Source organism: Schistocerca nitens, chromosome 2 (assembly GCF_023898315.1).
Source record: "Schistocerca nitens isolate TAMUIC-IGC-003100 chromosome 2, iqSchNite1.1, whole genome shotgun sequence".
Classification (NCBI taxonomy): Eukaryota; Metazoa; Arthropoda; class Insecta; order Orthoptera; family Acrididae; genus Schistocerca; species Schistocerca nitens.
In genome coordinates this window covers 670,862,190-670,876,993 of record NC_064615.1, presented here as the reverse complement: position 1 = coordinate 670,876,993, position 14,804 = coordinate 670,862,190, and the positions used below count along the sequence as shown (strand labels likewise).

Here is a 14,804-nt window from a genome sequence, read left to right as displayed (position 1 = left end):
GCCTATCATTCCGCCTGAAGGAACGCTCATCATTATTTTAATACTGCTCAGATCAAGAGAATGAATAAAATCCTTTGGTTAGTTTCCATTCCAGTCGCTCAGTGTTGAAAATACGATGGGTTACGGGGATTCCACCAAAATTCCAACAGAATTGCCAATCTGTTTTTGTGTGAGTTGTTAACCTTTTCTCATTCGAAGAAGCATCACCATTTATGAGTAAAGGCCACATTTCTCTTGGTGACTGGTTTAATTGTACTTCCTTTGTCACAATGTAATTTGCCAAACTCATCTCACAGCAGCTATTGAGACAGAATTCCGAAACGGAGGGCCTCATTAAACATGTAACTGGCAATCATAGAGCTCAATAGCTTACAAAAAACCTCACAGTATCGGTTTGCAGTAACATAAAAGAAGACATTTCATGTTTATTTTCATACTAGGAAGCCCTTTTTTCGCTAGCTGTCGATAACTCCTAAAAATTAGTCACTGGAGCGAAATGAACAAAAAAGTATGTATAAGTAATGATATATCGCCATAGATAAGAAAGTTCCGTGTGTTTAAGAATTGGCAAAACACTCTCCTTGTGTGCTATCATTCGCCAAACTTTCATTTCGATGTCTCGAGCGGTTTCGGAGATATGAGAGATGTTGCGAGTATTTCATTCTCGCGGGCGTGAGATCGGAAGGGAGCGCGCTACATGGGATCCATTTTCTCGTACAAAAATTCAGGATGTTAGCTAAATTTCATACGCAGCAACATATGGTGTAATACGCACCAAACGCGAAGTCATAGCGACCCCTAATTTTCGTTGCAAACTTTTTGAGTTTTGCGTAGTGTCTTACTAAGATGTGTACATCACAATAAGAATGGTCATTAGCGAGGTGATGGTCACTTCGCCACGAAGCTGATATATAACGCTACAAGTAAGGCAAAAACCATATATTTTCAGAGAATAGTTTCTGTAAAACCGTTTGAGAAAGATAACAGGTTGCACGCGCTTCGGTTCAGTCAGCGCAAGGCGTCACCAGTCGGCGCGTGCGAAGTGTGGTGTATGCGTCGCAATATGCGCTGGACCCGCGCGACTCGTGCGGCACGTGCGTGTCGCGCTGTAGTGTCGTGTGCTATACGCTTCCCAATTTGCGCCTAGCCTAAGGTTTGCAACTGACATGTCTTACAGTTTGAAAGGGCATAACATTACCCGTGACAAGTTTTTCACCTCATACTAGCCAGGGTAAATGCTGATGAAGAGAAATATCACAATGTTTCTTTAAATGTGTGGGGAAAGAAACCCCCAACAAGCCTACCATCTAACCGAAACTATTGCAGACCAGAGGTTCCTAATTACATATCAACATTTGCTTTCACACAGGACACAAGGCTTGTATCACACATTTCAAAGAATGAAAAATGTGTAATTCTATAAAGAACTCTGCACCATAATGCAAAAGTCAGTGATAAGAGCAAAAGAAAACTGGAAATTAGTTTAGATTACAATTCTATGAAAGGAGCTGTGGACACACTAGACATGATGATGGTTAATTACACAGTAGAGGCAGTCAAATAGATGGCCTACTGTTGTGTTCCCAGATATCAATGATATATCTGCATATAACTTGTATGTGCTATACAAAACAACTTCCTTCCAATCGAAAGAGAATTCCCTGAATTGAAGAGGACTATTCCTAGAATTGATTTCACTTACAAGAAAAATCTTACATAAACATGTAAAAACAGTTCATAATAGTTGGGTACAGGATAGTAAAATCAACACACAAGTCATTTTAATATTCAATTATTGTATTGTTGCAGTGTTCTATTATGCAATTTCAAAGCTTAATACATTAAACAATCTAAATTATGACTTTAAACATGTAACAATGTACCTGCCAAAAACATAAAAAACTGGGTCTTTTTTTAAATCCAAACATCACGACTGCATAGGCAAAATGAATTTTGCAGTAGGGTTACAGAGTGATAAACTTACTGTTGAGTAAGAACGTCATGAGTGTAGCAGTTCTATTGATACTTATGTAAGGATTGAAATATGATCAATATTTCCTAAAACTGTTCCAAAGCCTTCTTTAGTACCTTCCACCACACCCCATAACTTCATAATATATTTTTTAGCCCCAAATCATGTCTGTCTGCCCCCATGGCTTCCAGCCATGTGAGCAACTTCGTTCTAAAATCAGTTCTTTGCAGCCTATCGGTACCAAATGTAAGAGCCTCATGACTGAAAGAAGAAAAAATCTGAAGATAGGTAACATTTCTGCATCTAGATATATACTCTGCAAGCTGAAAATCTCCTTGTAGTCAACCAGCTAAACTTGTAAGTTTGGTCTTGTGTTTTATATTAGCACTGAATAACATGAACAGCCTGATGATAACCATGCTATGAAACAGAATCAGAGCTTCTGCAATATATTTCACCAAACCATCACAAACTAGGGCTTCAAATCTCCATCTCATATCAGGCCATCACAACTCACCTGGTGTTAATTTAATATGTTTCTTCGTCTTCAGTTTCTCTTTCACTGCTTTTCTCGCACTGTCATCTATACTATCCATAACCTGCATTATAATCTTTTCACTTGCATTATTCATTAGTTTAGCTCCCATCTTTGAATTCTGGACAAGCTAGAACTCATTATTAGACATACTCTGAAATTTCCATCTGGCAATTTAGGGCCACAATAACATCCTTAACATTTCCTGTATACTGTTTGTCTCCTGACCACAGGCTGCAAGTGACTTTTCCCTCCCATCAGTAATTGTGCATTTGCCCTTTCCATTTAATAGTTCCTTTTGATGAAGAAATTGTTAAAAAAAAAAAAAAGCAACAAAAACTTAAAATTCACCGGCGCTTTTAAACTAGTTCTGTCAGCCTTAGTCCACGTTTCTCGGCTGTTAAGTAGACACTCCTCTATTTCTCATGCCTCCATTTTGAATAGATTTACTTAACAGAAAGAGAAACAAAGTGACTCACACCAATACAAGGAAAACGCTAATCTACATCCACATACATATGATGCTTGGCAGAGGGTACCTTGTACTACTACTAATCATTTCCTCATCTATTCCACTTGAAAATACAGTGAGGGGAAAACAACTGTCTATATGCCTTAATATGAGCCCTAATTGCTCTAATCTTATCTTCATGGTCCTGATGCAGAACGTACTTTAGTAGCAGTTGAATTGTTTGGCAGTCAGCATCAAATGCCAGTTCTTTGAATTTCCTCAATAATGCTTCTTGAAAAGAATGTCACCTTACCTCCAGTGATTCCCTTTTGATTTCCCGATGCATTCCATAATACTTGCGTGTTGTTCAAACTTACCGGTAACAAATCCAGCAGCTTGCCCCTGAATTGCTGTGATGCCTTCCTTTGATCCAATCTGGTGCAGATCCCAAACACTCAAGTACTCAACAATGGGCTGCACTAGTGACCTACACGCGGTATCCTTTACAGATGAACCATTTTCCTAAAATTCTCCCAATAAGCTAAAGTTGATCATTTGCATTCCCTTTGACAATCCTGACATGCTCATTGCTCATTCCACTTCATATTTCTTTGCAATGTTATACCTAGATATTTAATCAACATGACTGTGTACGCAACACACTACTAATACTGTATTCGAATATTATTGGTTTATTTTTCCTACTCAACTGCATTAACTTACATTTTCTACATTTAGAGATAGTTGCCATTCATTACAGAAACTAGAAATTTTGCCTAAGTCATCTTGTGTCCTCCCACAGTCACTCAATAATGACAACTTCCCATACACCGTAGCATCATCAGCTAACAGTTGCAGACTGCTACTTACCCTGTATTGTATTGTATGGAACTGGGGACCTAGAAATGATGAGAGAGGTTGTGACCCCACTGTAGCCTCAGTGGTACACAACCCCACAATAGGGTACAGCAGTCCACTCACCCCTCTGCTGCTCCTCACTGAACCCAGGATTACTGTGCAGTTCAGGCCCCCAGTGGACCCCCCTGTGAACATCTCACACAAGACAAGTGTTGCCCCAATGTTGGCATGGTAGAGAATGATGGTGTATGCGTACATGGAACCAGCCCGCATTCGCCAAGGCAAATGGAAAACTGCCTGAAAACCATCCATTGAATGGCTGGCACACCAGACCTCGATACTAATCCACCGGGGTGATTTGTGCCGAGGATTGGCACGCCTTCCTGCCTGGAAAGCAGTGTGTTAGACCACACGGCTAACCGGATGGGACACTACTTACCCTGAACACAAGACTGTTTATGAATATAGAAAATAACATCAGTCCTCTCATACTTTTCTGGGGGCTCTCCTGATGATACCCTTGCCTTTGATGAACACTTAGAGAACAATGTACTGGGTTCTGTTACTTAGGAAGTCTTTGAGCCAATCGCAAATGAGAAACTATTCCATATGCTCATACCTTTGTTAACAGTTGGCAGCGTGGTACTGTGTCAAATGCTTTATGAAAATCTAGGAATATGGAATCTGCTAACAGAACAGAGTACATAGGAAGAAATATAAATCAACGCATCTGTGCGCAACCAGACATAAATTGAAATGGGCCTGTCTTTGAGATGATAAATGCGCGACACTTCTGATGGCCAATATGGTACATTTTTAAAAAAACTTCATCTTGTGTTAGACTGCTCATGACATGTTTATAAGCCTATTTTAAACCCTTAAAATTACTATGAGACAGGGAACAGACTGTTTGAACACTGTGTGTTTTTCCACAGTGTATTTGTGGTTGCTGACAGGTTAATTTTTAGAAGCATTTAATTTATTATCAAACTGTCCAAATTGGCTTTGAACATTGTTATTAATGAGCTCCCAGTTTAAAAGATAATTGCATATTGGTAAAATATCTATGCAATGCAACTGAAAGAAGTATTTTCCGGTTGTTCTCCCCACATACCTGACAGCCTTTCTTTTTCATCCGCCAATTCTTTTTAGTGCACATATGATGGAAACTCACTCATCCTAGATATACACACATTAAAAAAAGTTTTGTATCACCTTGGTTCCAAGACTTTCGGAACCTGTACAGAAAACTGGAATAAAGATCAACACAAACATCATTTCCGCCCATTTTATTCATCAAGGCACTACTGGTCCACATTGTCTCACTCCTAAACGGCAATTCGGTGTAGATCCATCAAGTGGTTGGTGGGTCATGTCATCCATAAACAGTCCTTTTCAATCCATCCCAGGCATGTTCGATAGGGTTCATGTTTGGAGAACATGCTTTCCATTCTAGTCGAGCGTTGTCGTTATCCTGAAGGAAGACATTCACAAGATGTGCACGATGGGGGCGCCAACTGTCGCCCACGAAAACGAAAGCCTTGCCAATATGCTGCCGATATGGTTCCACTATCAGTCGGAGGATGGAATTCATGTACTGTACCGCCGTTACAGCGCCTTCCATGACCACCGCGGTGTACGTCGGCCCCACATAATGCCACCCCAGAACAGCAGGGAACCTCCACCTTGCTGCACTCGCTGGACAGTGTGTCTAAGGCGTTCGGCCTGACGGAGTTGTCTCCAAACACATCTCTGACAATTGTCTGCTTGAAGGCACGTGCAACACTCACTGGTGAAGTGAACATAATGCCAATCTTGAGCAATCCACTAGGCATGTTGCTGGGTCCACCTGTACCTCGCTGCATGGATGTCGGGAGTGAAGTTGCAAATCACGCAGCCTATTGTGCACAATTTGAGTCGTAACATGACGTCTTGCGGCTGCACGAAAAGCTTTATTCAACATGTTGGTGTTGCTGTTAGGGTTCCTCTGAGCCACAATCAGTAGGTAGCAGTCACCTACTGCAGTAGTGGCCCTTGGGCGGCCTGAGCAAGACATGTCATCAACAGTTCCTGTCTCTCTGTATCTCCTCCATGTCTGAGCAACAACACTTTGGTTCACACCGAAATGTCTGGACACTTCTCTTGTTGAGAGCCCTTCCTGGCACTAAGTAACAATGTGGACACAATTGAACTGCATTATTGACTGTCTAGGCATGGTTGAATTACACACAACACAAGCTGCGTACCTCCTTCCTGGTCGAAGGACTGGAACTGATCAGCTGTCGGACCCCCTCTCCATCTAATAGGCAGTGCTCATGCATGGTAGTTTACATCTTTGGGCGGGTTTAGGGACATCTCTGAACAGTCAAAGGGACTGTGTCTGTGATACAATATCCACAGTCAATGTCTGTCTTCAGAAGTTCTGGGAATCGGGGTGATGCAAAACTTTTGTTGATCACCATGTTTACTTATATTTTCTTCTTCTACATCTGCCTCCCCACAACAGAGGAACTACTTTAATAACTGTCACAAATGCTACAGCTTCATCTAGTTTTCACTTTTAACAGCTACACTCCAGACACATATTTTTCACTATCTAGCAAACAGGTACTCAATTTTATACCTAGTATTATCTGATGATCCATTTTTACTTAGAAGAGAATCATAATGCAAAGGACCTAAAAATCACAAAAAAATGTGCTGCAGCATGTAACTTCTGCAATGAGTATGATAGTTAAATTAGCAATTATAATAACTGGTATAGATGCTACGAAATGTTAACATTAAGGAGCTGTGTACTCTGCTACATCTTTTGGATAGCTACAGCTTTGTGCATGGGTAGGTGTTGGTCTTAAATGACTGCATTTATCACACTGACAAAACCAAAAAGCATTTGTGATGGCAGCACCAGAAAAAAAAGGACTACATGCAAACAATGTGTCTGGAAATATGAATTTTGTGCACCACCACAAATATAATCGCACTACATAAAAGGAGGAGACTGGTGCAAAGAAAAAGAGAAGTATGAATTTTAAGCTATCCCTAGCTGTATCCTCAGGAATGCAATGACAGGTATAGTAGTAATTCAGAGAGAAAAATATTGGCATATTAATGATATGACAGCAGCCACACAAATACACACAAGGAAAACATTAGAAGTATGTTCTCCTGACATACACGGTACACTTCTTCGATCCTCCTGCAGACAATGCATTAAGCTGCAAGGTAAACGAACAGTAGTGTCTCAATATGATTACACACTTATGTGATCCATGGTACACAAAAATATCTAACACAAAAATTTAACTCAAAGCAGCAATTTCAGCCACTGCACTGTTTGGTAAAAATCAAAGTTATACACAAATTTACAGAACAACGCAAGAGCATTATGAGAGTTAAAATGGTCAGTAATGCGGGTTTAAGCTCTTCTTTAACCCTTAACTGGTATCATACACCTGTTGGAGGGCTGTATCTTCCTGGTGGCCATCCCCTACCATTCTGACGCAGTTTTGCATTTTCTCCCCCCCGTGTACCTTTCAGATGGAGTGCTGGCTTCCCGCTGCAAATGTTGGGTGCTGGTCACACTGTTATACCTTTAGTAAAAGCGCAAAATCTGGCAGATTTATGCTACCAGTTGTGAGATTATTTTTCATCAAGATGCATTTCTCGACATTTTGTATTTATTAGAATAATTATGGTATAATACTGTACAGGGTGATTCAAAAAGAATACCACAACTTTAAAAATGTGTATTTAATGAAAGAAACATAATATAACCTTCTGTTATACATCATTACAAAGAGTATTTAAAAAGGTTTTTTTTCACTCAAAAACAAGTTCAGAGATGTTCAATATGGCCCCCTCCAGACACACGAGCAATATCAACCCTATACTCCAACTCGTTCCACACTCTCTGTAGCATATCAGGCGTAACAGTTTGGATAGCTGCTGTTATTTCTCGTTTCCAATCATCAATGGTGGCTGGGAGAGGTGGCCGAAACACCATATCCTTAACATACCCCCATAAGAAAAAAATCGCAGGGGGTAAGATCACGGCTTCTTGGAGGCCAGTGATGAAGTGCTCTGTCACGGGCTGCCTGGCGGCCGATCCATCGCCTCGGGTAGTTGACGTTCAGGTAGTTATGGACAGATAAGTGCCAATGTGGTGGTGCTCCATCCTGCTGAAATATGAATTGTTGTGCTTCTTGTTTGAGCTGAGGGAACAGCCAATTCTCTAACATCTCCAGATACTGTAGTCCAGTTACAGTAGCACCTTCGAAGAAAAAGGGACCAAAAACTTTATTGGCTGAAATGGCACAGAAAACATTCACCTTAGGTGAGTCACGTTCATACTGGGTTGTTTCCCGCGGATTCTCAGTGCCCCATATACAGACATTGTGACGGTTGACTTTCCCGTTAGTGTGGAAAGTTGCTTCATCACTAAACACAATCTTTGAAACGAAAGATTCATCTGTTTCCATTTGAGCAAGGACAAAATCACAGAAATCGATTCTTTTAATCTTATCAGCTGCAGACAGTGCTTGAACCAATTTCAGACGATAAGGTTTCATAACTAACCTTTTTCGTAGGACTCTCCATACAGTTGATTGTGGAATTTGCAGCTCTCTGCTAGCTCTGCGAGTCGATTTTCCTGGGCTGCGAACAAATGCTTGCTGGATGCGTGCTACATTTTCATCACTCGTTCTTGGCCGTCCAGGACTTTTCCCTTTGCACAAACACCTATTCTCTGTAAACTGTTTATACCAACGTTTAATACACCACCTACCAGGAGGTTTAACACCATACTTCGTTCGAAATGCACGCTGAACAACTGTCGTCGATTCACTTCTGCCGTACTCAATAACACAAAAAGCTTTCTGTTGAGCGGTCGCCATCTTAGCATCAACTGACGCTGACGCCTAGTCAACAGCGCCTCAAGCGAACAAATGTACAACTAAGTGAAACTTTATAGCTCCCTTAATTCGCCGACAGATAGTGCTTAGCTCTGCCTTTTGTCGTTGCAGAGTTTTAAATTCCTAAAGTTGTGGTATTCTTTTTGAATCACCCTGTATATTGCAGTTCTTAGTGGCAGTGTATCATCAATTTGCACAATAGAGAGCCTCTACCAGGTCCCTCTCATAGTCATTCAAAATAGCCCAAACAGACTTATTATTCTCAACGGGTTCTGAGAGTAAATGAAGCAAACTTCAAAACTTCTCTGGAAGAAATGATGAATGACCTTTTGGATGACAGTAATACTAATCCAGATTTTGAGACAGAAAGTGATGGTGATACGAACTGAAAACAGAAAGAGAATGACGATGGAACATAGGACATGCAAACAGGTGAAGATGATCTAAGTATAAGTCACTCACATCGCCGTGAAGGGAAACTACTCCAAATGGAGACAAGCACAACCATCAACTAATATCAGAAAAAGACAACATAACACAGCACTGTGTTGCAGATTTCTGATCTGTGACTTTAGGATAAATGCCTTCAGTAACAATCCAGATGTTGAACAAATATGGGGTTTACTTTTCACTCACAAGATTTTCGATATGATTCTGCAGAGATCACACAATAAAAATCGGTAAAATAAAAGTACTCTCATATCTCTTGTGCATGATATTTGCTGTTCTTGAGCTGAAAGCTTTAATAAGCTTCACAGCAATCTCTTAATCTGGCACTGAATCCATAGGTAAGCTTTCCTCAGTGGGTGGAAGCAGACATAACATTTTTCAAAGTACTGTAAAAAAAAGCTTTTGTTCATTTCAATGGCTTTTCATCAAAGACACCAACCACGTTTTCGAACGCCTGGAATCCTTACCCAATCTGTTACCCCTGGAAACCATCCTTGTAACCACTGATGCCACTTCCTTATACACAAATATTCCGCATGTCCAGGGCCTCGCTGCGATGGGGCACTTCCTTTCACGCCGATCACCTGCCACCCTACCTAAAACCTCTTTCCTCATTACCTTAGCCAGCTTCATCCTGACCCACAACTTCTTCACTTTTGAAGGCCAGACATACCAACAATTAAAGGGAACAGCCACGGGTACCAGGATGGCCCCCTTGTACGCCAACCTATTCATGGGTCACTTAGAGGAAGCCTTCTTGGTTACCCAAGCCTGCCAACCCAAAGTTTGGTACAGATTTATTGATGACATCTTCATGATCTGGACTCACAGTGAAGAAGAACTCCAGAATTTCCTCTCCAACCTCAACTCCTTTGGTTCCATCAGATTCACCTGGTCCTACTCCAAATCCCACGCCACTTTCCTCGACGTTGACCTCCATCTGTCCAATGGCCAGCTTCACACGTCTGTCCACATCAAACCCACCAACAAGCAACAGTACCTCCATTATGACAGCTGCCACCCATTCCACATCAAACGGTCCCTTCCCTACAGCCTAGGTCTTCGTGGCAAACGAATCTGCTCCAGTCCGGAATCCCTGAACCAATACACCAACAACCTGACAACAGCTTTCGCATCCCGCAACTACCCTCCCGACCTGGTACAGAAGCAAATAACCAGAGCCACTTCCTCATCCCCTCAAACCCAGAACCTCCCACAGAAGAACCACAAAAGTGCCCCACTTGTGACAGGATACTTTCCGGGACTGGACCAGACTCTGAATGTGGCTCTCCAGCAGGGATACGACTTCCTCAAATCCTGCCCTGAAATGAGATCCATCCTTCATGAAATCCTCCCCACTCCACCAAGAGTGTCTTTCCGCTGTCCACCTAACCTTCGTAACCTGTTAGTTCATCCCTATGAAATCCCCAAACCACCTTCCCTACCATCTGGCTCCTATCCTTGTAACCGCCCCCGGTGTAAAACCTGTCCCATGCACCCTCCCAGCACCACCTACTCCAGTCCTGTAACCCGGAAGGTGTACACGATCAAAGGCAGAGCCATGTGTGAAAGCACCCACGTGATTTACCAACTGACCTGCCTACACTGTGATGCATTCTATGTGGGAATGACCAGCAACAAACTGTCCATTCGCATGAATGGACACAGGCAGACAGTGTTTGTTGGTAATGAGGATCACCCTATGGCTAAACATGCCTTGGTGCACGGCCAGCACATCTTGGCACAGTGTTACACCGTCCGGGTTATCTGGATACTTCCCACTAACACCAACCTATCTGAACTCCGGAGATGGGAACTTGCTCTTCAATATATACTCTCTTCCCGTTACCCACCAGGCCCCAATCTCCGCTAATTTTAAGTTGCCGCCACTCATACCTCACCTGTCATTCAACAACATCTTTGCCTCTGCACTTCCGCCTCGACTGACATCTCTGCCCAAACTCTTCGTCTTTGAATATGTCTGCTTGTGTCTGTATATGTGTTGATGGATGTGTGTGTGTGTGTGTGCGCGCGCAAGTGTATACCCGTCCTTTTTCCCCCTAAGGTAAGTCTTTCCGCTCCCGGGATTGGAATGACTCCTTACCCTCTCCCTTAAAACCCACATCCTTTCGTCTTTCCCTTTCCTCCCCTCTTTCCTGACGAAGCAACCGTTGGTTGCGAAAGCTAGAATTTTGTGTGTATGTTTGTGTGTCTATTGACCTGCCAGCGCTTTCGTTTGGTAAGTCACATCATCTTTGTTTTTGGATATATTTTTCCCACATGGAATGTTTCACTCTATTATATTCAATGGCTTTTTGGTTTGAGAACATTTATGATGTGGAAGAGAGGGAAAAGTAAGATTCAACTGCTGCAGTATCAAACACCTTTAAGAGATTTACTGGGAACCATCAGCAGTGTTACTCTTCAAATGTACTGTTTGTATTTTCCACAATCAATATAAAGTTTGGATGTACCTGCCAAGAAAACTGGCTGAGTAGGCATTCAAGATTGTGTGTGACAGACACCAGGATGCAGAACTTATATAATGCGAACACTGTGACTTCAAAACGTAAATTTACCCTCGAAATTTTCCAGCAGTTTTGTTTCTGTTTCTTGGTTGTTTATGAAAGGTAGGTGCAGACTAGGACTAGTAATTAAAAGTTTTATGTCTAGATCTTTGATAATCTGCTTCTTCGGTTCATCATTTGAATATTTTCTGTATTTTCTTCATGATTATTAATATTTATGTTACATGTTGCAATTAGCCGAGATCAATAAATGGCTAATAAGTTAATACGGTATTATACAATTTAATAGTAAACTTCCGGAGTCTGACAGACATTATGATACCAGTTAAGAGTTAATGCTTGACTCTGCTGTATTTGAATTAATACATTATTTTAAAAAGGCAGCTGCCATTTGCTCTTAAAATAAGTCTATGATACCCAAAAATTAATTTTATCCAGGATGTGTTAAATGACAATTAATTACACAAAATCAAGTGCTGTTGATAGTTCTTTTTGGTAAAATTCAGCTGGTAGGCATGAATTATCTATGCAACTCTGAATATGTTTCTGCAATGATGGAATGATTCAACACAATTATATTATTAGTTAACAGAATAGGTGATGACAAATTTTTAGGGGAAAAAGTAAACTGGAAATGCACTGTATGAGTACTTCATTTTTCGTTCATCTACAGAAACTACAACACAATTTGTACAACATACTATTTAACTTGTTTCATAAATGAGACTGGTTTCACAAGTGATTGTCATTAGGTTCTAACTCAGTGAAAAAGTTGTACAATGCAAGCAACACTGAATAACACAGACCTGTGCCAGTATTCTCTTCCTGGAGCTTCAAGACCATACCCTCTTGGTTTGTATGCAATTCGTAGTCGTTCCAGATTACGAGGATTCCTGTTATAAAACATGGAAGTTATCTCATTGTTGTTGATCTGGTCTGCTTTACTGCAATATTGCCTAATATGTCGACATATTTTTGCTGTTTGTATCATTCTGAAACATCATAAAAACAACATTGTCCACACACCATAAAACTGTCAATGAGTAGTGTCATGCAAATGATACATAGCCTACATATTAATCAAGCCCAACTGATCAATTGCTCTGAAACAGCTCTACATGTATATAGTTAGAGAGGAAATTTAATTTGGGATTTACATTTTCTGTAAATGTCACTTGACTTAGAAATATCAGAATCATAGGAGACTTCTTGACACTCGTTCATGTTAATGTGTCCATACATCATTATACACAGACAGACAGGTCTTTAACAATTTTACGAGTTTAACTGGGATGTTAAAGACTGTCTCAAATTGGTGCAGTTGTTCAAATTTGTCTGCTTTGCAGTTTTTTAGTAATAACTAAATCTAAAGTTTTTCGTGTGTGCATCACTACCAAAAATGAAATCATAAATTTGGGATTAAATAACAGCACATTTGGGAAACAAATTATCGCTAAAAAGATAACTCTGTGATTGAAAAATTGGGTTGACAGAAGCGTCCGATCCCTTCCGAAAAATTTAAGTGGAGACAAAGGGGGAGGGCAGGCAGCTACACCTAAATAAGGCAACACATGCTGCAGGTGGCACTCAAGAATGAACCACGATAGCATGGCACATAACCATTACACATCGAATAACATAAATGTCAATAATAATGTTATTTTAATCAAAGTGTAATGTTATAGGTAGCAGACAGCCTGTCGGAACTGTAAGCAGGTAGATAGCAGAGGGCTCAAAGATCAATTTTTTCACACCTCAGCCACAATCACTACAGGCACCTTACATACTGGTGAAACAGTCTTGTTATTTCAAATACATTGTGGAAAAATCAATTTTTTTATCATAAAAATAGCTATTTCATGCCCATTTCCCAATACATATTTCTGTCAACAGCAGCGCTGTTCAAACATGCGATGTGAAGCACCACCGGAGTACCAGAAATTTCTAATATCACTCTAAACAAACCTGCGGGGGTGAATAAACCACTAATTACAAATCAACACGTAGATCTCATCAGTGCTGCAAAAACTGTCATTGTCTACTTTAACATAACAATGGTGTTCCTTGACAAATCAGAAGAAACCAAACATGAGTTACTGTACACGTGAATACTACGGTTAATGTTAGAACCCGAGTTTGGTGCAACTGTTAACCATACTGCCGTCAGTATGAATTATATGCATTCCTATTAAAATCGTATGGTTAACAAATGTGAAAAGAGGTACACTGAATGGTGACACTGTGGATTAAGCGGTGATGTGTCCACACTAAAGAAAACAACACGCTTGATGATGACTGCTTTACTCTCCTACAGCCTAAATCTTGTCACCACTGCAGATCACGCATTTGTGATGCACTGAATGAATGCTTGTCGCACCGTGTATTGATATCCATAAACACTAACCTTTGTAACAACTATGTTAATCAGATTTTCTACTTGCCTTCTTCTTTCCCTAGCACGAAGTATAAACAAATAACAAACACTCAAACGCCGCGAAACATTTGAAGATACATTTGTTGCAGTGTTGCCAACTACAGTCAATAAAAATAGCAAAACAGTCTCGCAAAATAGGACAGACACGGCTAACTTATAATTTATATGTTTAATAGATGAAAAATTTAAAAAATGAGAAAATAACACTCATTTAGGAAAAACAATGCTAATTTCCAAGAATAGCTGCTTGTCGAAGTCGCGGGTTCCAAACGATACATATCGAACGTGCAATTGTAAATCGATCATGCGAATTTGGTGGCGGGTGCTATGATAAATTATTTGTGATCGTCAGTTTTATTTGTTTTTCGTCTTTCCCTTAGTTGTTGCAAATTACATACCTCCGCGAATTATTTGTGAGTCGGTAGGGAAACCCAGATGATTTCTGTCGGTAGTGAGTGGGATGTCTGGTTTTCTTGATGTTTCTTAGCCGGATATTCTCACATGGAACAATGTTATTCCATGCTCATCCAGCGTATAAAATTGTTTAAATTTTTGTCGCAATTTGGAGTACTACCGGCCGAGGAAAGCAGGGACTGTGTAGACTGTGGTGGTGCGAAGTGTGTACAACTTCGTAAGCAGAGTTTCGATGCTGAAATACCGTTA

The 14,804-nt window shown here is 40.6% G+C and overlaps 1 protein-coding gene across 1 annotated transcript in view; it reads right to left on the bottom strand.

The window, feature by feature from the left end:
* The window catches only part of LOC126236783 (39S ribosomal protein L18, mitochondrial), a 38,414-nt gene extending 24,183 nt beyond the window's left edge, over window positions 1-14,231 (bottom strand). The window contains exons 1-2 of the mRNA XM_049946364.1: window positions 14,149-14,231; window positions 12,514-12,699 (exon numbers count right to left, since the gene is read on the bottom strand). Coding sequence (XP_049802321.1) covers window positions 12,514-12,698 — 185 coding nt within the window. The 5' untranslated portion in view covers window position 12,699; window positions 14,149-14,231. The remainder of the gene's footprint in view (window positions 1-12,513; window positions 12,700-14,148) is intronic.
* Window positions 14,232-14,804: the final 573 nt, after the last annotated feature.